Source organism: Mandrillus leucophaeus, unplaced genomic scaffold (assembly GCF_000951045.1).
Source record: "Mandrillus leucophaeus isolate KB7577 unplaced genomic scaffold, Mleu.le_1.0 Scaffold572, whole genome shotgun sequence".
NCBI classification, from domain to species: domain Eukaryota; kingdom Metazoa; phylum Chordata; class Mammalia; order Primates; family Cercopithecidae; genus Mandrillus; species Mandrillus leucophaeus.
Window position 1 is genome coordinate 1,219,161 of NW_012106164.1, and position 23,077 is coordinate 1,242,237.

General features: G+C 52.3%; 1 protein-coding gene across 1 annotated transcript in view; it reads right to left on the minus strand.

Moving 5' to 3' along the window:
• The window catches only part of COL27A1 (collagen, type XXVII, alpha 1), a 173,099-nt gene that overhangs the window by 62,523 nt on the left and 87,499 nt on the right, over positions 1 to 23,077 (minus strand). Inside the window, exons 15-25 of the mRNA XM_011998515.1 lie at positions 20,459 to 20,512; positions 19,759 to 19,803; positions 15,835 to 15,888; positions 14,474 to 14,527; positions 13,792 to 13,845; positions 11,234 to 11,287; positions 11,013 to 11,066; positions 9,314 to 9,358; positions 7,992 to 8,045; positions 5,634 to 5,678; positions 1,213 to 1,266 (exon numbers count right to left, since the gene is read on the minus strand). Of these exons, the coding sequence (XP_011853905.1) occupies positions 1,213 to 1,266; positions 5,634 to 5,678; positions 7,992 to 8,045; positions 9,314 to 9,358; positions 11,013 to 11,066; positions 11,234 to 11,287; positions 13,792 to 13,845; positions 14,474 to 14,527; positions 15,835 to 15,888; positions 19,759 to 19,803; positions 20,459 to 20,512 (567 nt within the window). The remainder of the gene's footprint in view (positions 1 to 1,212; positions 1,267 to 5,633; positions 5,679 to 7,991; positions 8,046 to 9,313; positions 9,359 to 11,012; positions 11,067 to 11,233; positions 11,288 to 13,791; positions 13,846 to 14,473; positions 14,528 to 15,834; positions 15,889 to 19,758; positions 19,804 to 20,458; positions 20,513 to 23,077) is intronic.

Consider the following 23,077-nt stretch of genomic DNA (forward strand, 5'->3'; position numbering starts at 1 on the left):
GGTGCTAAGGTGTTATCACTGGGGGACTTGACCCACTGGGGGCAGAGCTGGTCAGGGAAAGCTTCCCTCGGGAAGTCCCTCTTGACCCAAGAGCTGAAAGATAATGAAGAGCATCTGAGCAAAAAGGGTGGAGGCAGATGGGGATGGGAAGAGTGCCTTTGGCCAAGGGAACGGCACAGGCAATGATTTGTAGGTGAGAAGGGACATGGGACATTTGAGCAACAGCAGAAGGCCAGAGTTGGCTTTGATGTTGCGCTATCATTATGTAAGATGCCACCACTGGAAAAAACAGGGTGAAGGGTACTATTTTTTGCAACTTCTTGTGAATCTGTCATTATTTCAAAAGAAAAAGTTAAATTTAAAATTTCAAGACAAAAAGTTGAATTTAAAAGGAGGAGGAGCAGAAGGGGAAGGAGGAGGAGGGGGAAGCGAGGGAGGAGGAGGGGGAAGCGAGGGAGGAGGAGGGGGAGAAAGGCAGAGGCCTGAGGGTCTGGGCCACATAGAGTGATACAGTGAGGCACAAGAGGAGCCTGGAGAATTAGGCGGGGCCAGACTTGGGGGGATACTTCCTCCCTCTGGACCTCAGTTCCTCCATCTATTCAATGGGAATAATATTGGTTCTCCCAGAGGGCCTGCTCTGGGGATCGGATCAACCCATACAAAGGAAGGCAAGTGCCTCCAAGGCCCTTGGTGGGAGCTGGAAGCCAACAGGAGGCAGAGTTGTCTTAGTGAGCAAGGCGTAACTAACCTTTGGCAATGAACCTGGTTCAAATCTGAGCACTGCCACTTATTATCTGGGTGACCTTGAGTAAGTCACCTCCCCTATTTGAGCCTCTGTTATCTCATCTAAAACAGAGGCTTAGCAAGGCAACTTCATCCTTCCTCTTCGTAAAGATGAATCTTTTCCTCCCTGCTCTCGTCCACCCCTGTGCAGGGCCAGCGGGCAGCCGTGAGGAGCTCAGGTCACATGCATCCGCTGGTTGTCACACAAAAGTCTAACTGTGCTTGAGGCTGATGACAGGAGGGCAGGGATGGAACCCCAAGGGATGCCAAGAAAGGGAACAATGGCTCTTGGCAGGCTCAGAATGCCAGGTCAGGAGAGAGGCTAGGGGAGGGAAGTCTGAAATCCCCAGGTCAAAGGGCCTCTTCACCTTTTTAAAATTTCAAAACACAAGCTCTGATTGTTTATCTTATCCCCTCAATACCACTTACCTTTTCTCCCACGATTCCTGGCTCCCCAACCAGACCAATGAATCCCATAAATCCCTATGAGACACATTAAAGAAAGCAAGAGAAACAACGTGAATCCGGGGACCCAGCCTGCCTGCTCCTTCCCTTGAAGCTCATCTCCCAGCGGTCTCCCGCCCGTGCCTGGTCACCCAGCCAGCATGCGGCTGTGCCGGGGAGGGCGCTGCCTCTCTCTGGGCACCATTCTGACTTCCCTCACTCCACCAGATGGTTCTGATTTTGAAGCCAAGCCGTGGGGCCGCTGCCAACATCCCTGGGAGCGCCACACATTCTTCCCGCGCCAGAAGCAGGCTGGGAGGCTGCCACGTTTGGAGAGCTGGGGTTGGGGCGGGGGGTGGCCCTTAAGCTGAGCTGGGAAGAGGCCATCTGTGCCCATCTTTCGGGGCTCTGGGGCTGTTTCAAAGAGTGAAACAAACCCTCTGGCTGGGATAGAAATACCGTAACAGCCTCCGCCAAGAGAACTGATTGGAATCAGGGAGGCGGAGGCCTCTTTACTGTCTTCTGAAAGGCCTTCTTGCCTGTTTCTGAAAGGGTGCACACACAGACACACGCTGTGGCTCCCGCTGCTCTGCTGAACTCCGCTGGGTGACAACTTGCCTCTGGGTTCCAGGGGGTCTTTCTAGGTGGCCCCAGCCCTTGCCATCTCCCTGAGCAGGCAAACACGCACACATGCAGCGAGGGTGGACAGCCAGGAGGGGTCACCGAGGAAGGCCCACCAATTTCTTATTCAGGCCCTACTTTCTTCCCTGCTAAGGAAAATGCAACTGAGTGGGGAGGGCCTTGTGTGGTTCAGGAGTGCAGAAGTGGCTTCAGAAGAACCCAGATTTGCAGCCAAGAGTGAATTAGGAAAGACGGAGGGATGAGTGGATTTCTTCCACAAAATCCGCTCCCTGTCCCCCAAACCCTGGCCAGAGTAGAATGAGACCTTGGGCCAGGAATAGGCCAGAGGTTGTGTACTCAGGCAATAAAGCCGGTCCAGCTGTCAGTCAACTACAGTGAGAGCGTTACCTCTGAGATCCACACTTTCTTATCTAAAGACAGTTTTAAAGTGGTCACTTCAGCAAGGGCCACACGTGTCTTGCTGCTGCAGCCTGGGATGGCAGCTCTGGTTGTGTGGCTCCAAAGACCATGCACCTTCCCCTCCAGCCCAAGGCCTCCAAAGCATGTGACTGTGAACAGGGCCCAGATCTCCTATACATCCCAGCACCACCCTGGCACTACACATGGTGGGTCCTGGGCCTGCCTCCAGTTCCCTGGGCTCAGAGACCTTTCTGAAGTATAAGGTAAAAGGCATGAGGTACTAGGTATGAGGTCACAGCTAACATGTCACAGAAAATAATCAAATATTTGATTTTTGCAATAACTTAATTTTAAAAAATTAATTAGAACATTTTCCAAGTGATAGCAATATTATAACAGCTTGAACATATTGAGCACTTCCTGTGTGCCAAGCCCTGTACCAGGCACTTTATGTCACTGTCATTCAGTCTTCAGGTGTGTGGGTTCTGGGCAAATCAGTCTCTCAGAGCCTCATCTGCAGAATGGGGGACAATAAAGGTACCTCCCTAACTCCTGGCGCTGTTCTGAATACGGGAGATGGCGCACGATGCGTAGAGGTACTTGATACATGTTCGCTCTTTCCCATCCCCTCTTAATTTATTTTACAAGGGCACAGGGGTAAGACAGAGGCCTGAGCTTCCCACAAGGGAGCAGTCAGACATTTAGAGGATGCCAAATGAAGGGAATAAAAACTGCTCTGTTAAAAGGCCCCTGCCTGATTGGCCCAGAGAAACAGAAATTTCATAGCTACTTTAAATTTATGAGATGTCGGGTCCTGGAAGGCAAGCAGGTCATAAACCTCAAACAAGAAGCCAAACAGGATCCTAATGAATAAGAGCCATACAGCAAGTGCCCCATCGCCCAACCCGCACCCCTGAGACCCCCCTTGGGGTACCGTCCCAGAACATCCTGGCAGGCCTGTTCTTGAGGCCGGTCCAGAGAGGCCAGGCCCCGAAGTCCAGGCAGGTCAACGGAGAAGCAGCTCTGAAAGCTGCGGGCATGGCTGGCTCCTCTCAGGTTGGCAAGGCGGGCACAGGAGGAGGCAGCATTGTTGCCCACAGCGGGCACTGCACAGGCGGGATCCGGGTCCCCAGTTTTGGGGAGGAGGCTAGCCTGGTCCTCACATTGCCTACAGATAAAGGGCCATTGTCTGCTATGGGAGGTTTTCTTTCTCCTCTCATATGCTAGGCCTTGGGGATACAATTGCAAAATGAGGATAGTAATACTGACTGCCATAGACGATCGCGTAGATAGCATTTGGCACAGAGTCTGGTACCTAACAGGTGACTAATGAATGTCACTGTTACTGGGTCGTTGCAAAAGTAATCCCAGTTTTTGCCGTTATAATGGTAAAAACTGCGATTACTTTTGCACCAACCCAATACTATGATTACAAGGAGGTCCCGTGGTGTGAGCTTCAGAACTTTCCCAGGGATCCTCTGATTCTGCAGTGAACAGAAAATGCCTGCCCTTTCACTGTGACCACATGGGGTGGGGGCCAGGGGAATGGCTGGCATGGTACCTCCATGTGCCTTACAGCAGCCACAGGGTTCCAGCTCTGCCTCCTTCCTGCTACTGTCCAAGCTGCCCGGGCAGCAAGCTGGGCGCTCTGCTGACCAAATGAGCCTGGGCTGCTCCAGGCGAGGTTCCCACCCCTCCTGGGCCTGGTTCTGCCACTATCCCACTTGGTGATCTTGGTCAAACCTGCTTCTCCTCCATAAATCCCAGATTGCCAACATGGAATCGAATCTGGGGGTTCTAAACCTGGGGTCTCTGTCAGACTCTATGAACAGAATTCAGAGGGTATATCAACTTGAATGGAAAAAAATTAAAACTCTTATTTTCATGAACCTCTAACTGAAATTTACATGTGCCTCAAATATGAGTGTAGGCAACAAACCACAGTAGTATTACAAGGACCTGGGACTGTCCCAGAAAGTGACATGTCACATTACCATCATTGCTGCAGAGATCTCAAAATACATCACTAAGGCTTGGCATTACTTTAAAATTGAGGCCGCTGTTACACTTGCTGCTAGAACTCATTATTTAATGCATTGCCAAAGAAGCATATATATGACTATATTAAATGTTAACATATTTTCATAATTGCATTTCTATATAATCAGTTTCCTTTGTTTTTAATTTTAGGCATTTACAAACTCTATTCTGAGAAGGGGATCCTTGGGCTTTTCCAGCCTGGCAGAGAAATCCAAGGCACAAAAAATGGTTAGGACTCTTAGATACAGTGATTTCCAAGTATGTTTGTGTTCTGACTTCCAAGACCCTGCATATCTATTTCCCGAGGGCCCTACCATTAGCATAACTATGAAATTGAATTTGCTGATCAAATTGCCCTTTTTTTTTTTTTTTTTTCCAATCAGGAAATATATCCAGGCCACGGCAGCCTTTCCAAACTCCTGGGCTTCCCACAGAATGCGCTCGAATGTCACTGGAAAGAGTTCAAAAATCCAGGCCTCCCCCTGCTTTAATTCCTTTCTTCCCCCAACAGATGTTGCAGGCCTGGTGAGGAAGCCCATCGTGTGTGACTCTCACGCCACTGACAGGGTTTCGCAGTGCGGCCAAATTCCTCTATGGTCATCCCGAGCATCAGTCATTCCAGCTTGAGGAAGCCCCTTCCAGAAATGAGCTCCATATTTAAAGGAGTGGAGGAGATGAACACCTCTCCACCTCTGAGTCTTGAGGTTAAGCTTTCAGGAGACCCCAGGGCTGGGCAGGAAGGACTGAAGCTGTCCGTCCGCCCAACACTCAGAGCTGTTTCTCTGGACTTTAATTGAAGGTCGTGGTCCTCAAACCTCCATTTTAATGACTAGTTGCAACCTCTTCTCTTCTTCAGACCTTGACCAACCACCAGAGCCACTGGTTTGGATTTCATCTTCTATATAATTTAGGGATGCCTAGACCAAGGGCCTTTGGCAAGTGGTAACACTTCTCTGGCTTTTGGCTTCCTGATCTATAAGCTGATGGGAACACGAGCAACGACTGCCAAGGGCTCCTCCAGTTTTAACGTCCTGGGGGAGCAGTCACATAACCTCTTTGGGCAAATGCACCAAAAACCTGTGTGTAGAGTCAGGCTGTGGGAAAAAGCTGTCAGGACTCTGATCTACGCCTTTCTCATTTAGAGGCTTCCCCGCTCTGAGGGTCACCGTCTACATCCATCAAAGGGGTAGAGGACTGAACCTACCTCGGGAGTTGTTCTGAGAATTACACGAGGTGATGCCTGGAGGGTGCTGGGCAAAGGGCTTGGCACAGAGTAAGGGCCCAGAAAAATGGAGCCACTCATTCAGAGACTGTTGCTAACTAACCTGCTCTCCCACAGGCCCCGGCCGGCCAGGATCCCCTGGTTCCCCCTGCAAAGAGACAAAGAGGAGGATGGATTAGGATGGCAGATGAAAGTCTAGACCTCCTGGGGAAGTCCCAGGCCTGCTGGCCTTAGTTGCCATTGGTGGGGATGAACCAGGGATCTTATCTCCAGTGTGCGGTCTTGGAGACCCCCAACAAATGGGGCAGAGTCAAAGGGGTACTTGGACAGAATCTCAAGCAGACATGACTCTAGTCACCCATTCCCTCTGAGGGGGCCTTGGCTTACTCAGCACCCAGATGTGTATGTCTCATCTAGGTCCTTCAGAAGCCCACTGCATTTTGTGGAGGTGGAAAATGAGGCCCAGAGAGGTGAAGTGACCTGCCTGAGGTCACACAGTGAGCCAGAGGTAGGGCTACAACCGAAACCTTGGTCTGCCCGGTTGAAATGCACATTCCGAGCCAGGTGCGGTGGCTCATGCCTGTAATCCCAGCACTTTGGGAGCCCGAGGTGGGCAGATCACCTGAGGTCAGGAGTTTGAGAACAGCCTGGCCAACACAGAGAAACCCCGTCTCTACTAAAAATACAAAAATTAGCTGGGTGTGGTGCTGCATGCCTGTAATCCCAGCTACTTGGGAGGCTGAGGCAGGAGAATTGCTTGAACCCAGGAGGTGGAAGTTGCAGTGAGCCGAGATTGCACCACTGTACTCCAGCCTAGGTGACAAGAGAGAGACTGTCAAAAAAAAAAAAGAAAGAAAGAAATGCATATTCCCACTGCATCAGGCTGTCCTATCGCAGGAAGAGCAGGGACATGGGACGTCAGGGCACCAGGGTCCTAGACCTCAGCACACCAGAGCTCTGCCACCAGCTCACAGGTGGCTGGGGTGAGTCCCATCTCTGCTCTGGGCTCAGCTGCCCCAACTATAAAGAAGGGAAATCAGACTCATTTGTCTTCAAGGCTCTGTCCCACTTTCACATTGGGTGGCCTATCTCGGCCTTGTCTGTCTGTTTTGTCCCATGCTGAGGTGGCTCCTGCTCCTCAGGTGGCCACAGCACCCCGGTCTCCCCACTGCAGACCTGTGGGATAAATCCACACAAGCGATGTCACCACTCCCACCACAGAAACCCAACTGGTATCTGAGGGAGAGAGGCCGAAACCTCAGATGGCAAGACATGAGCTCGGGACTAGCCAGGAGTTTGGCGCATACAGGGATGTGGCTTACTGCGAGCCTGGGTGGAGCCTCCTCTCCCTTCAGCTCCTCCCCGGACCTCATGAAAACTGGAGGGGCCAGGACAGATGCGTGGGCCATTTCCCCAGAAGGGAAGTAGCTGTGGATGACCTGGGCTCCCCCGGCTCTATCCTAACCTCCTGTGTGTTTGCCCATCTGTAATCTTGACCCGATAATCTTTTGCCCAGAATGGCTAGGAAACTCCAACTCAAGGAGAGTCTTTGGAAAACTATTAAGTGAGGCTGCCCATGGGCTGAGGATCATTACTGTCCCACCTTGGGCCAGGTCTTTTTTGATAATATTTTTTTAAAACCCTATTAATATATGTACTATCTATTTACTATGCAGAATAGGGAAAATATAGAGGTCCACAGAAGAAAATGAAAATCTCCTATTGTCCCACCACCCAGAGATAATCCCTGTCCACTTTCTAGCCTCTGCTCTGTGCGTAAAGAAACAGGGTGCCATGTTGGCCAGGATGGTCTCGATTTCTTGACCTCATGATCTGCCTGCCTCAGCCTCCCGAAGTGCTGGGATTACAGGTGTGAGCCACTGCACCCGGCCAGCATGGTGAAACTCTGTCTCTACTAAAAACACAAAAAATCAGCTGGGTGTGGTGGCGCACGCCTGTAGTCCCAGCTACTCAGGAGGCTGAGGCAGGAGGACCGGTTGAACCTGGGAGGTGGAAGTTGCAGTGAGCCGAGATCGCACCACTGCACTTCAGCCTGCAACAGAGCAACTCCGTCTCAAAAAAAAAAAAAAAAGAGAAAAGAAAAGAAAAAGAAATGGTGCAACCTAGCCCCTGCTACAGGCTCACACTTGAGCATTTCCTTTTATAACCTGTTTCCTCCACCACCCCCACCCCACATTCAGATATCTTCCCATCTTGTAAAATAGCCCAAAACACCATCTAGGGTGGCTGCACTATATCCCACTACTTGAGCAATCCCCCACAGTTGGACACTTAGGTTATGTCCATCTTTTTCATCTTTTACCAATACTTTGTTCTAAATGGGAACCAATTTTTTTCTCCCTTTTCACAACTGGCCGTGGGATTTGCGGTTTGAATTGGGGCCTGAATATGTAGGACCCCCTCTTTCCTCTTGCCCCAAAGGATCTCCAGGTCCCCTTACCTTCACGCCATCCAGGCCGGGCCTCCCAGGAAAGCCCTTCCTGCCAGGCTGACCCTGCAACAGAGAGAGAGGTAAGTGGGAGAAGCTGGGCAGGGGCAACATTGCTGGGGTCCAGGAGCCCCAAGGATCTGGCATGGGGTATCCATGGCTGTAGAGAGCCACATACCCTGGTGGCCGGGGGCATAGAACCCTGAGTCCACCAGGTGGCCAGCCGTCCTGGAATGCAGGCAGGGTTTCCAGCTGCGTGAACTCTGGGAAGCCTCCGCCATCCCTGGGCTGGTCTTCCTGTTGTAAATGAGGATGATGACACCTGCCTTCAGGGAGTGAGGGAAAGGAAGGAACTTGGCAGATCATAGGGGGCACAGGGAAGGGAATGGTTTATGCAAGTGGTCCTCAAAGTGTGGCCTGAGGACTCCAGGGGTCCCTGAGACCCTTTCAGAAGGTTCACGAGGTCAAAATGATTTGCATAATAACACTAAGATGTCATTCGCCTTTGTCACTGTCACTCTCGTGAAAGTAAGTGGCATCATCCCGAGGCTGCATGGTGTGCGATATTGTCAGTGGGCTGAATGCAGAAGCAGAGCTGAGAAGCCAGCTGACTTCTATTAAGCCAGACATTAAAGAGATCTGCAAAAATGGTAACACAACGCCACTCTTTCCACTCAATTATTTTGCTATGGAAAATAGAGTGAATTCTCCTAAACATATTATTTTTATTAACAGGAAATGAGCTTATGATTAATCTTCAATGAATGAATAAATACATTTAAAGTCTCTTGGTTTTAATTACTAATCTCAGTAGATGCAACCCACACAAACAAAGGTCTTTGGGTCCTCCATCATTTTTAAGAGTGTAAAAATCTCTGGATACCAGAAACTTCATGAACTGCTGGTTTATGCAATGGCTGGGATCAAAGGGGGTGTGGGACAAGTGACTTCGGAAAGGCAGCTTGGAAGAGCGCAGAGAGCTCAGGCTAAGGGCCCAGGCAGGGCGTCCCCACTGCCTGGCTGTGAGATGTTGAGCTAAAGCCTTCACTCTCGTTTACCTCTTCTCTAATGAAACCAAGGAAAGCAATCCTGTGTCATGGGAGAATCAAGGAGAATAAATACTGACATGAAGCACATGGCATATAGGGGGTGGGCGGTGACAGTCAGTTTCCTGGCTCTTGTCTCTCTCCTTTGGGTCTGTCTTAGTTCTCTCTCTGGCTGGTGCAAGGCCCTCACTGATGACTTCCCTCTGGAGCACTGACCACGTTGCCCTGCCTGTGCACAGCTGGCTCAGCTACCATGAATGCCACCTACCCCAGGCTAGTGATACTCACCTCCAAGCCAGGGGCCCCTGGTGGCCCCATGGGTCCCTCATCTCCCTAGAATTGGGAGACACGAGAGAGGAAAAAAGGAGAGTTAATCCAGTTGGACTTGCAGAGATCTTGTCCTGTATGGAGGGAAAAGGATGGACGGAGGAGAGCCCTCCTGGACAAAGAGAAACAGTATCCCTGGCCCACCTGCCTGGCCCCACTCAGGGCAGAGGCTCCACTGGCCATGGCCTAAAGGCCAGGCTACACAGTGACTTCCAGTGAATGGCGACTCCATGGAAGTCCTGGGCATCAGAGTTAAACCCCATGGTGTGCTGTGAGGAACAGAGCCTCAAACTGCAGTTGAAAGACGTAGGCTCTGAGTTTTGCCATTTGCTCAGTGGAAGACCTCAGCCTCACTGTGTTTCAGTTTCCCAGAGTGGAGAAGATCATCCTCAAGTATAGTAAGTGGCTTCAGCTGAGCTCCTGGAGCTCAGCAATGATGCCTTATTCTTTCTTGCAGCCACCCCCAAACATCACTTGGGATGGTGCAGTGTCTAGGGGGTGTTTGGTGAATGAATGAATGAATGAATGAATGAAGACCTGAACAAGTAGCAGGCATACATCTTGAGTGGTAATGTGAGTATATACAGAAGCACGTGGCTGGTGCCATTCCCTCCTCTCCCCTACTTTCCCGCTTCTGGCCCATGAGACTCTCCTGGTCCCCCCCAATCCCCACAGGCCCAGGGAGCCTCCGAATTGGCTCCTTCTGGTATGCCAGGCCTGACCAAGGGGCTCCCTCCAGAGCCACTCCCCAGCTCCTTTCCCCCAGCTTCCAGGAAAGCAGCTCCACGTGGTGGCTCCCAGAGCCAGCGCTGGGACCCCGCCAGACCCAGAGCCAACCCAAGAAGGGATCCATGTCAGCTGGATGCCCGCCTGCGGTTGCGGTAAATCTGGGCTTCCCGCACCCTCAGCCCAGGGCTGTGTGTCACGGGGGCCTGGCGCCTGAGCTAAGGTAAGTGGGGCACAGGAAGGCTAAGGATGGCCTCATGCACAGGACAAAATCAGGGGCCCACCCATTGAGTGCCCACCTGGTGCTCCAACAGCCCCATAGAGACCCTTCCCAACCCACTTCATCAGGTGCACATAAATAAGGAGATCGATGCTCTGCCACTCACTAACTGTGCAAGTCAATGTAATATTCTGGAGGTGCCCCCAGGTCACTCCCAGGAAGTACAGAGTTGACAGCACAGGACGTATGTCATGGGCTTTGGGTTCAAGCAGACCCGGGTTCCCATTGTGGCCCTGCCTGCTACTAACCATAAGACCCGACTGAGTCTTTTTTCCTCTCTGGGCCTCAGTGGCTTCATCTGTAAAATGGTGCTGATAATTCCTACTCCCCCACTAATGTCCTCATAAACTGCTACTGTGAGCATGGCATTGGCAGTAGTTCTGGGAAAGAAAGCTCCAGGGTGATGAGGGTGCAGTGGAGAGAGGGTGCGGGGAAGCCACCCTGCCAGGTGACAGCAGGGCAGAGAAGGTCCCTGGAAGGGGCATGGGCAGAGCTGTATAGGATGAGCTGGTGGGTGAGTCTGGGGCAGCCCTGGGTGGTGTCCTGGCTGAGGGGGCTCCAGCCCCAGCTAAGGCCTTCAGTACCCAGGACAGGGCAGGCTGGGGGCTGCAATCAGGCCAGGATGGGCAGTGGAGCGGGGCCAGACAGTCTCACCTCGGGCCCCAGCTGCCCACGGGGTCCCGGCAGGCCTCGGGCTCCAGGCTTACCCTGGGGAGAAGGGAACAAAAAGGGAGAATCAGAGGCGGCACCTCCATCTCCATCACAGGCTGGCAAGGCACCCCCTGCTTCCAAGCCAGACAGCCAGCCCTTGAGGCCTGTGGTTTCTGCAGAGCTGTCTGCTCCTCCAACTGGAGCTGCCCTGGGCAGGTACTTACCTTCATGCCTTCTGGGCCGTTGTCGCCAGGGGGGCCGATGTCTCCTGGGAATCCCTGAGGGGAAGCAGAGAGCAGGGTCACCCACGGAGGCTATGAAGGGAGTGCTACAGGTATGCATCTTGCAGGCGGACTGACTGGGTTTCCATCTTCTCCTGCTGGGATGGGACCCCAGGCAGGTCAGTTAACCACCTTGATCCTACAGTCCTCAGTTCTAAAACAGGGTGCGTGGTTCCAGCCCTGACACCTCGGAGAGTTGCTGAGACAATACACCGAATGGTGCAGGAAAGCATGAAGGTTGTGACACGGAAGGTCACACTCAAGGTCATTATTTCTCAAATCCGGTGCTGCTACCGGGTCAGAATTATGGGCGTCTGGGGACATTGCTCCCCAGGGCCAGCCATGCCTTGCGCTGAGAAGTCTTGTCTTTTGACTGCAGTAATCCCGCAGAGAGGATGATTTTCTGGGTTTGCTGTGACTTTGAAAGCATTGAAAAGCGCTGATTTAATTAACGTCAGCTCCAGTCTTTGTAAGCTGAAGTCCTTCCTACATCCTGGCCACATGTGTTAGACTCTGCCCCACTCTACCCATGGGGGCTCCCTGCTTCCCGATGAGGGCCATCCCCCTGGGATGACTGTACAATAGAAGGTTCTTCCCGCACGGAGCGGAATCACCTCCCTTCCCTGCAATATCCTCGTGCTCCTCCTTAGGGTCCCACAGAGCACAGGGACTCCCTCTCCCCACAGTGGTCTTTGCACAATTTGGAGACCTGTTACGCGGTTCCCAGAGCCCTGCCCTCCTCCTGTGCTACCCTGAGCAAGTTCCTTAGCCTCTCTGGGCCTCAGCTTCCTTATCTGTAAAATGGTGCCTGTAACACCTCCCTTGCAGGGCTGTTCTTAAGTTTAAATGGAACCAGCAAAGTTGCAAGTGCTCAGTAAAAACTGCATCCAAAATGATTTTGGGTCCTGTACCCTGGGAAAAGAACTCTGCCTGGGGTAGGCCCATCTCTAAGTGAGACCTTGGTAGTCAGGATGCTGAGCAAATCCTGATGCTCACTCGCATCTGACCCATTGATGAGTGAGAGATGCTTCCCCGGGTGCTGGAGAGCTGGAGCTCCCTCCCATGGTCTCTGGGAAAGAAGCAGGCAGGGTGCTGACGCGCTTATCAGCTCCTGCGCTTATCAGCTTCCGCCTTCAGCTGAGCAGAGCTATCTCCCGGCTACGGAGTTGGCCAATCAAAACAGAACACAAAGATGGGCGAGGCTAATGGCTAAATTGTCCAGGGACCCGTGAGAGGGCCAAAGCAGACCTTATTTGCTCTTACATAGCAGAGCGACCCTGAGGAAGCCACTCTCCTGCTCTGTGACTCAGTTTCTTCAACTGTAAACTGGTTGTAGTAATATCTCCCTCATGTGCCTCTGTGGTGATTCAGAAAGTTCTCATCTCGAGGACACTACACAGCCTCCTGGCACCAGGAGGTGCCTAATAAATGTGAGGGAGCATGCCTTCCACCCTCATGGGCCAGAATGCTGGGAAAGCCGGACTCTCAGAAAAGCCTTTTTCCAGTGACCAGAGGAGGGAATTGGGGCCATGGAAAAGAGGCCAAGTCCATTTGTCTAAAGATAGGACTGTGTGGTGGCCAAAGTCAACACAGTGGAAAGTCAGAACTTGTAGCTTTTAGGAAACATTTCCTCATCCATCCGAGTGATAGCAGAAGTGATCCTTGGAAGGGTCCGGCCTATCCGCAGAGCCACACTTTCGTCTTGGATGCAGAGACCTCATGGGTGAGCAAGACCTGGAGGCCAGTGATTTGTGGGTGGGGGGGGCTCCAACTGGGGTTGGCCTAGGTGCCGATGATCCTGAGAGGGACAACAGCCCTGGCTCCTGCTCAGCCCAGCTTTCGAGACACGAGACGCATGCTAAAGAGAGTGGGGGTAAAGAGAACCTGGCCAGCTTGCTTCGCTCCATTACGTGTGATTTCCAAGTTGATCATTCAGGTGTAGCCTACCTGTGCCAATGATCACACATATCGGAAACCCTCAGGGTCTCTCCTTACTCAACTAGAGTTATTATATGAATTGTTAAATCTATCCTTATTTCTCATTCTTCATTCAAAAGTCTGAATTTTCATTTACCTCTTGCTCCCCATACTGGGAAGCTCTGAGCCCTGAATCGTTCCAGAGTGACTGTGGGTGGTTAGGAAAGTTCCAGGGCTTGGAGAGGGAACTCTAAGTGGAGAATGTGGGAAGCTCCTGTGAGGGGCCCAGACAGTGGCGCACAGAGGGCTTTCGTGAATCACAAAGCTGCAGTGGCCACAAAGTTGGCAGAGGACTCTGAGGCCAGCTTTTTATCCCTGTTGACTTTTGAGAGCCCCTGGGTAAGAGCAGAAGAGCAGAAAGGGAAAATAAATGATTGCTGATCTAGGAATTTCTCCTCTCAGCCTCATCTCTCATATCCTGCATGACCTAAAGCAAGTCTTTCCCCGTCTCTGGGCCTCAGTTTCCCAGGGATGAGACCGAGTCCCAGCTGCAGCCAGACACAGAGAAATGGGGCATCACATACCTCGGGTCCAGGGGGCCCGGGAAACCCAATGGATCCTTTGTCTCCAACTTTGCCCTGTGGAAGAGAAAAGGTTGCAGGGAGGCAGGGGTGAGGGCCCCACCTTCCATGAACCCCCCGCGTTACCCCCCTGGCTGTGGGTAGTTGGAAAGTTCAGGAGCATGTGCATAAAATCTCCCTGGACAACTAGAAGGAGCCACCATTCAAACTCTACCTCCTGCACTTACTAACCACGGGACCCTGGGCAAGTCACTTCAACCTTCGGACTCTTAGTTTGCCCATCCGCAAAATGGGAGCAATATTAATTCCCTAACTCCTGGGGTAGTTGGCAGTCTTCAAAGAAACAAAGTTCAGAAAGACACACAGCAACACTCAATAAATGACAGCCACTGCTGTTATTGATAACATCACTATTGTTTACAAGACATCAGGAACCCCAGATCCTCATCAGGGTTTTGTCGGTGAATGAGGCCTGCCTCTGAAGCTGGCTGAGTTACTGAGCCTCTCACAGCGTCCTCATCTGTGAAATGAGTAGATCCCATTCCTGCCCTGCCCTGCCCTGCTTGCCCCCAGGAGCTCTGCTGCAGGAGGAAATGAGGTCTTCGAGGTGAAGGTGTCCCCAGCCACGTTCCATGATCAGTCAGAAAATGTGAGATTTGAGGGTGCTGGAGGAGCAGGTACTTACCAGAGGCCCTGGCTTCCCCCGTGCGCCAGGGAACCCTGGCAACCCCTGGCTCCCCTGGAAGAGATCCAGAGCAGGCTGGGGTTAGTGAGGAAGAGAAATGGCCAGGTGAACAGCCGCCCAGTCCTCCTGCTGGTCCCAGGCCCAGAGAATGCCCACCTTGGAGGAGGATGAGCTCCTTCCTTCCTTTCCCTGCTGCGGGCTCGACTTGGATCACACCTGCCTGACACCCCTATAGGCTGGGCCCCAGGAAATGCTAATGAGAAACAGCAGCCCCTGTCCTCACCAGGAAGAATCAGGGACCCTGAGGCTGCATGCAGGCTCCACAGTGCCTCTGACGCCTGGGGAACTGTGGAGACTGGGTCCAGTAGCGGAAGAGCCAGGGCTGCTGTGGTTCATAACCCGGAGATACCAAGGCTGGGTCAGGACAGGCCAGCGAGGAGGAAGGGAAGAGGAAGAGGGAGAGCTGGCCAACATCTGGGCCTCATTGACTGGCCGGGAGAGTTCCAGATGTGGCCACATGATGCCAGACACAGGCAAAGGGGAGCAAGTCTCAGCAGGCCCACAGCTGTGCTCTGGAAGTCAAGGCCACCTCAGTTTGATCCCGTAGTCAGTATGTCATTTTGTAAGGCCAGTTACCTTATCCTAAATATTCATGGTCAAGGGCAGGACCCTGAGCCCAGCTCCATCAGGGCAGTCTGGAGCCTTGTTCTCAGGGAACTCACTGTCCGGCGGGGACTCAGCACAAGTCACCCAAAATCAGAGGAGAAGGGTGGCACCACCAGCGAGGGAAGGACGTGCCTCTCAGGGCACTTAGAGAGGGAAATGGCCACTTTCTGAGCAGCTGGGGAGATGGCCTCTGAGCAGGGTGGCGTGGAGAGGCTGGGTGGAGGGGTCCCGGGCGGGTAGCAGTCTGTGTGTGTGCACAGAGGCGCACAGCAGGCGGTTCGGTGGGGCTGGAGTGCAGGGCTGTAAGGGGGACAGCAGGAATGTATCAGAGAGATGCACTCACTGGGGTCCTGATGTCTGGTTAGGGAGCCAGGGTGCCATTCTGAGAGCAATAGAGAGCCATGGATGGTGTGTGAGCGGAGAGCACAGCTTTGCCCTCAGAAGAACAATTGGATAGCAGTAAGAAAGAAAGAGAGAAAGCAAGAGGCTGGGGCCCAGAAATAAGTTAAAAGGTCACTGTAAAGTCGAAGGAAGAGATGACAAGTGGATCAAGGATGGAGAAGACTGGATTATTTCAAAGGCAGCCGTCTCACAGGTGGGTCCTGGCTCATGATGGGCCCTAGGAAGGAAGCCAGGACCAGGGAACAGCAAGGCAGGGGCAGGGGCAGGGGGAGGGGAAAATCTGATGCAATTACCTTGTCTCCTTGGAATCCGGGATCTCCCGACACACCTGGAACCCCTTGTTCACCCTAAGTACACACCAGCAAAGAAGGTTACAATGGAGACCACATGGGCTCTGGAAGCCTCCCCCACAGACCCCCTGGCGAGGTACAGCTGTGCCTAGGCTGTTTCCCAAGTCGGATCTGGCCAGCAGCAGCCTTGTGAAAGGAAAGGACGGGCCCCTGGCGAGGAAAGCAGGCGGTGGCGGGGGGAGGTGAGCTGGCCGATGTGCAGACTTGCCTGGGGCTGCTGGGATGGCTGGAAACGCCACTAACAGAAGCTAAGCTGCCCACTGCCCAGTGTCAACTGGCCTTGCCTGGAGAACTGACGCAGAGCAAATGAAGTGTTTGATCCTTCAGCCTCTTCATCATCAACTGGTATTGTCACACAGGGGTGAGGGCAGCATGTGCAAGGGCCTCACACCAATGTGGTTTCGGAGTGTTTGCGTCTGCTGTTTGATATTTTTCACCATCAGACTGAGCTGTCACTTCCTCCTCCTGTGGGGGTTTCTGTGCTAGCAAGCAGCTTTGGTCTATTTTTTTTTTTTTCTTTTTTGAGATGGAGTCTCACTCTGGTTGACCAGTTTGGAGAGCAGTGGTGCGATCTTGGCTCTCTGCAGCTTCGACCTCCTGGACTCAGGTGATTCTCCCACCTCAGCCTCCCCAGTAGCTGGGACTACAGGTGCGTGCCACCACGCCCAGCTAATTTTTATTTATTTATTTTTAGTAAAGATGGGGTTTCACCATGTTGCCCAAGCTGGTCTTGAACTCCTGGACTCAGAAGATCCGCCCGCCTCAGCCTCCCAAAATGCTGGGATTACAGGCGTGAGCCACTGTGCCCGGCCGATCTACTTCTAATTAACTATTTTAATCAGCTATAGCATGGGAAATCAGATTTCCTGGCTTGTTAAGACTATGTGTAAACAGCGAGTAAATTGGTCTTGACTTAAGTCTGGGTGTTTGTCTTCTAACACGATGTACTGCACAGGCTTAGTGACACTGATTCTGGCTGCTGGAGGCCTCTTCTCCTCCCTCCCTGTTTTTAGCCATGTTCTGAACGGGCAGTCCAGATTGGGAGCTGCTTCCCCTTAGGGCGGGAACCACCTCACGCGGCCGTCACCTCACCCTATCCAGCCCTCCATGTTGGACATTACTGACACGCTGTCGGCCCCAGGATTCAAAATACATTTTACAACCCTGGGAGCAGGAGAAAGAATGGGGAGAAAAATCCGGGAAAATGGAGAACCTTAGAAAACCCACACATGGCTAAGGCCATGACCTAACAAAAGAACTTCCTTAATAGAACAAAAGTCAGAATTTAAAAAAAAAAAAAAAAAAAATTTTTTTTTTTGAACTTACTTTGTTTTTTCCAATTTGGAAAATCCTGTACAACATCCTGGTGTTTGGGGAACCACAGGACTTTTTTTTTTTTTTTTTCTTTTTTTTTTTTAAATGTCCAAGAGAGGAGTGAAGGGGTGAATAAAAAGAGTGAAAATAGAAAAACAAGGAAAGTTTAAAAGGCACCTAGGAAATCAGAACAATGAATTTGAAGGGAGCTGGGCTCGGAGCAGGAGCTTTGCTTCCAGAATGCTCCTCCAGGCTGAGAGAGGGAGCCAAGCGGTTGTAAGTGGGACTGAGTCCAGGATGGGTCATGGAAAATCTGGGATTTGAGGCAGGAGCAACCTTGGAACATGAAGGGATGGCTCTGTCATCCCAGGGTAGGGCCAGGGGACACAGATGTGTGCGTGGCTGATCGGAACACAGCCTTAAGGCTCCTCTCCACCAAAGGAAAAGGGGTTTCTTTCTCCCCCCGCTCTCTTTTTTCCCCTAAAGACATTTGATTTTCTTAAAAACTATGGGCATGAAAATAATTTCCTCCTCCTTTTTTTTTCCAGAGTTTTCACCTCTCTAAATGTCCCAGGCAACTCCCATCAGCAAGCCAGCCGAATTCCATGTAACACATTTATTTCCATGTTCCTGAAGCAACACTGAGCTGAGACCAGCTCCGCAAAGGGGCCTATAAAAAGCTCACTGCCTACACTCTCATTTTCCCCGGCTTCCTTTCTCTCTCGTTCATGACTTCAACATTTCCAGAGCGCTGATGTCTCAAACCTTGGGATAAACAGGTAGGTGTGGGGAACCCCCCGTCTCCATCAGAAAGCCCCTTCAAAGAGGGAGGGCTCTGGCAGAGGGGTGTAGCAGACAGCAGGGTAAGGGGCGGGCAGAGGTGGGTGGTGGCTGGAGGCTTGGGCATGGCAGAAGGAGATGGAAGAGGTAGAAACAGGTAGAGAAAGGACTGGGGTTGGCATTGCACCCAGCTGGCTACCCAGGGATAGGCTTGCATAATACAATCTGGATATGTCCATTTTCACCCAGCAATTCTAATGTTCTAAAAGTCCAGGGGCCTGCAAATCTCTTTCTCTCTCTGGGTCTTGGTTTCTCCAGCTGTGAGATGTCGGCACTGTGAAATATGAACTTCCCAGAGTCTCACTAGCTCTGACCTTCTGACCTTAGTTCTGCTTAACAGTTGAGGTCTCTGGAGCCAGGTAACTCTCTACTTACCAGCTGTGTGGCCTCAGGGAAGCTTCTTTTTTTGAGATGGAGTCTTGCTCTGTCGCCCAGGCTGGAGTGCAGTGGCGCGACCTTGGCTCACTGCAACCTCTGCCTCCCAAGTAACTGGGATTATAGAATCAAGCTATTCTCCTGCCTCAGCCTCCCAAGTAACTGGGATTACAGGCGCCCACCATCATGCCCGGCTAATTTTTGTATTTTTAGTGGAGACGGGGTTTCACCACGTTGGCCAGACTGGTCTCAAACTCCTGACATTGTGATCTGCCCGCCTCGGCCTCCCAAAGTGCCGGGATAACAGACGTGAGCCACCGTGCCCGGCCCAAGCAAGCTTCTTATTTCACAGTGGGTAGGAGGATTAATGGGTGGGTCCATGTGGTGCACTCAGATGGTACCCAGCATGGCACCTGACCTTATGACTCAGGTGTAGGGGAAAGCAGAGGTACCTAGAGACAGGTGTGGTGTCAACTGACCACAGGAGGGACTGAGCAGCAGTCAGTCCTTCGGATGTCTCACAGATACTTGGAATGTTGCCCTGAACCCCTCCTGCACTCCCTTTGGGGGTCCTGGTTTGCCAAGGGTCTGAAGAGGCTAGGCAGGAAGACAGCCACAGAGCAGGGCACAAGTGCTGGGCCCTGTGTCTCTGGTATTCAGATGCTGCTTCACTCTGGGCCCCCAGGGCCTGTCTTCCCACTTCCAACTCTGGTTTGGCACAGGGTGAGATAGGAAGAGCTCAGCAGCAGGGCTGTACAGAGGACACATGGCAAGGGTAGCCATCCCCATGGCAGCAGGAGAAGCGGGTCAGGGGCTCAGAGTCGCATTTCCAGTCGGCACGCTCTCTGGGGTTGGGTTCCCAATTTCACGCCAAGGTGGTCTATGTAGATTTGTTTCCTCCTGTGCCCTCACTGCCACGCTCCTTGCTCTGTGGCTTTGCCTTCAAAGCACAGATGCTGGCCTCAGCTCTACTCTCTGGATTCAGAGCCCTGTCTTGACATACCTGCCCTGCTTGCTTCTGAAGACACGACTCTGTAGGATTGATCTCAGAATCTGGAATGTTCTTCATCTGGAGACCTCCACTAAAGTGCTGGAATAAACTTCATAAAGATCCTTATGCACTATCTGCTGAGGTTTTCGGGTTCCCAGAACTATCTGCCTGAGCCCCACCCAGGGTGACTAGGAAGAAGCTGGGGAGCACAGATTTAGGGGAGGCGAGAGGAGAGGCAAGAAGAGTGCAGGGGAGTGGACCTGGCGAGAGATCAGCAGCAGCCTCCGGGCGGAGAGGGGGTTGGCATGCAGAGAAACCACAGTGCAATAAGGGAGTATTCAGATCACCTTATCACCTTTCAGTCCGGGCTCCCCCACGCTGCCCATCAGTCCCTGCAAGACAAAGGCCCAAGGCCAGCTGTGATGGAACTCTAGGCCACAAGAGTTAGGAGCCCTGGCTTAAACGTGACTTGCTGCCAGAACCCTGCTCGATCCCCCAACCTCAGTGTTCACATCTGTAAAAGGGGGCAAATGACTCCCATGTCACAGGGCAAGGGTGTGGACTGAAGGAGCTATGAGAAGAGGCAGTGAAGCACAGCACTGCAGACAAATCCAGAGGAAGAAGGCACTGATGGGGAGGGAAGGGCATGTTGGTTAAATTGGGTCGTCCCTGGGATGTGGTCTAGCAGTCTTGGCCTGCCTTCCTGCTGCACGACCTTCCCACTCAGGGATGGGCTGAGTTCACTGGTTTGCATGGTAGTTTCTGCGGCCCTGGTGATGTCCCCTACTGGACTTCCAGTGCTCTGAGGCCTGGAACCATGTCAGCTCAAGGAGGATGCCTGGCCTAAATGACATACAGATGATGCCTGGCTCTGGGGCCAGAGCTGACAGCTCCTGACCTGCCCAGCTTCCTCCTAGCAGCACTCTGAGCATCCTGCCATCCTCCCTTCCCCTAGCATCATCTAAGGTCACCCTTCCTTCTGGGATGAAATGGGTCGGGGGTGCCCACTTGGGATGAGGCCTGAATTGGGGGACGTCCCTTGCTTACCTTCATGCCCTTGGGTCCTGGGTAGCCAATCGGACCCAACACTCCCAAGTCACCCTGTGGGGGAAGAAAGAGAAGAGGGTGCTGTAAGCAGTGACCCACAGGAGGCTGGCCTGGGTGGTGACAACAATCCCCAAGGTCCGTGGGGCTGGGCTTCTGAAGACACGACTCTGTAGGATTGATCTCAGAATCTGGAATGTTCTTCATCTGGAGACCTCCACTAAAGTGCTGGAATAAACTTCATAAAGATCCTTGCCCAAGCTCATTTCTAGATGGCTGCCCCTTCCCTATCCCCATTCCTTTCCATATTCAATATTTTTCTCCTCTATCTGATTCTTTACCCCGGATCAGGGACAAAGGGCTTTTCATTTCACTATTTTGGACCCTCAGGCTCTCTCTATCTGTCCCCCCGGAGCTGCTGTAAGAGTTAAAGAAGGCATCAATGGGAGTTCTGACTCCTCCGGCTACATGAGGGGAGGTACCTCCTGCTTTCCAGAGGCTTGGCTATCTCTGAGGAGGGCAGCAAGTAAGGAGTGAGGCTGTTGATCCCAGAAATCCCAGAGTTGGCGATGGACCCTGTGGGACGCTACAATCAGCTGGTGGATCCTGGACCACAGGTTAGAGACCCAGCTTCAGATCAGATCAGCCGGTCCAAGGTGAGAAAAATGGAGTTCCCAGACCTGAAAAGCCAAGTTCCCTTCACGACTGTGGTGTTTGCAGGTGACAGCTCAGCCTGGCTGAGTGCTGTCCCCACGATGCCCCTCCTGGCCTTTCCACAGCCTGCCTTCCTTCCTCTGCAAGGAAGGCTCTGGAAAGCTCTCAACCAGGCTGAGCTGCCGTTTGCAAACTCCTGCAAACTCCACACCGTCCCTCTGTCTGTCTCCCCAGAGGCATTCCACTGCACAGGCCCCGTGGCCTTTCCAGCAGGAGCCAGGCAGGAATGTGATTTTTCATTCTCTGTCCACCCAGTGGACAGCAGACCACTGGGTCCCGCTCTCCTCTGGGACTCACTCATTGTGCGAACCGGGGGAACTTGATGTCTCCACGCCTCAGTTTCCTCATGTGACAAGTGAGGACGTACAGTACTGTCTACCTGCCAGCCTTGTTTCCAAGAGTAACTGATTTAACGTGTAAATACTTGGCAATGTCTGGAGTCATTCTTGGTTGTCACAACTTAAGAGGTGCTATTGGTATCTGGTAGGCAGAAGCCAGGGATGCAGCTCAGCATCCTGCAGTGCAGAGAACAGCCCCCGCCACGAATAACCATCCAGCCCAAACGTCAGTAGTGCCAAGGTCCAGGAATCCTGGTACAGAGTGAAGAAGCGGCTGACTTTTCTCTTAACCAGCCTACGCTTTTCCCCTCAAATCTCACTTCTGCCCACTCCATCACTCTCTCAGCCACAACCATAACATTAAGTCCGCACTCAGAGAAAGGCAGACCCTGAAAATACCCTCTTCTCTCCCTTGTCCATCCTCCGTGACTGATATGAGCGTCTGGCTGCTGTGTGGTTGCAACGTGGCTGACCTCTCTGGGCCTCTGTTTCCCACTACCTGATCAGGCTCTATGGAGGCCCCTGGCAAGTGCTCTGAGGTGGGGGCACAGCTCTGAAGCACTGGAGGAACAAAAGCTGCCCCAGGTCGCCAGGCTCAAGAATGGGAACTGGAGTTCTTGTCTGAGCTGCCTGGAGACGTCTCGGAGGGAGGTCAGGCAGAGAATGAAAAACCACATTCCTGCCTGGCTCCTGCAGGAAGGGCCAAGGGGACTATGCGATGGAATGCCCCCGAGGAGAGAGAGACAGACAGACAGACAGACTGTGTGGAGTTTGCAGACGGCAGCTCAGCCTGCCTGAGATGATGCCGATTCTCACTCTCCCAACCCCAGAGCAACAGGAGTCTGGCCTTGGCGCTTCCTGGCCTGTGTGATCTTGGGCAAACGCTTCCCCTTTCTGGACTTTAGGATTCTCATTGGACTGGAGTAAACAAAACCTCCCAGCTGAGCCTTTGCTAAGAAATTCTGCTTTCAGGCCCAGCGTGGCGTCATGGTTCACACCTATAATCCCAGCACTTTGGGAGGCCTAGGTAGGAGGTTTACTTGAGGCCAGGAGTTCAAGACCAGCCTGGGCAACATAGGGAGACTCAATCTCTACAGAAAATATTTAAAAATTAGCTGGGCATGGTGATGCATGCCTGTGGTACCAGCTACTTAGGAGGCTGAAGCAGGTAGATCTCTGAAGCCCAGGAGTTCAAGATTACAGAGAGCTATGATAGCGTCACTGAACTCCAGCCTGGGCAACAGAAAGATACCCTATCTTAAAAAAAAAGAAAAGAAAAGAAAAGAAAAAGAAAGAAATTCTGCTTTCAGGTCCCATCAAATAATCTCACTGAGAAAGTGAGGGCTCAGTTTAACGGGTGTTAATAATAAGCAAATGCCAGTTGCCAGCACTGTGCTAAGCACTTGACCTGCCTTAACCCAGTAATTCCTCGCCACAGCCCTTCAAGATCAGTCTACTACTGTCCCCATTTCATAGATGAGGAAACTGAGGCTCTGAGAAGTTAGGGCTCCAGCGAAATCACAGAGCCGGGGCACCTCTGGGATTCACACTACGCAGCCTGTCTCCAGAG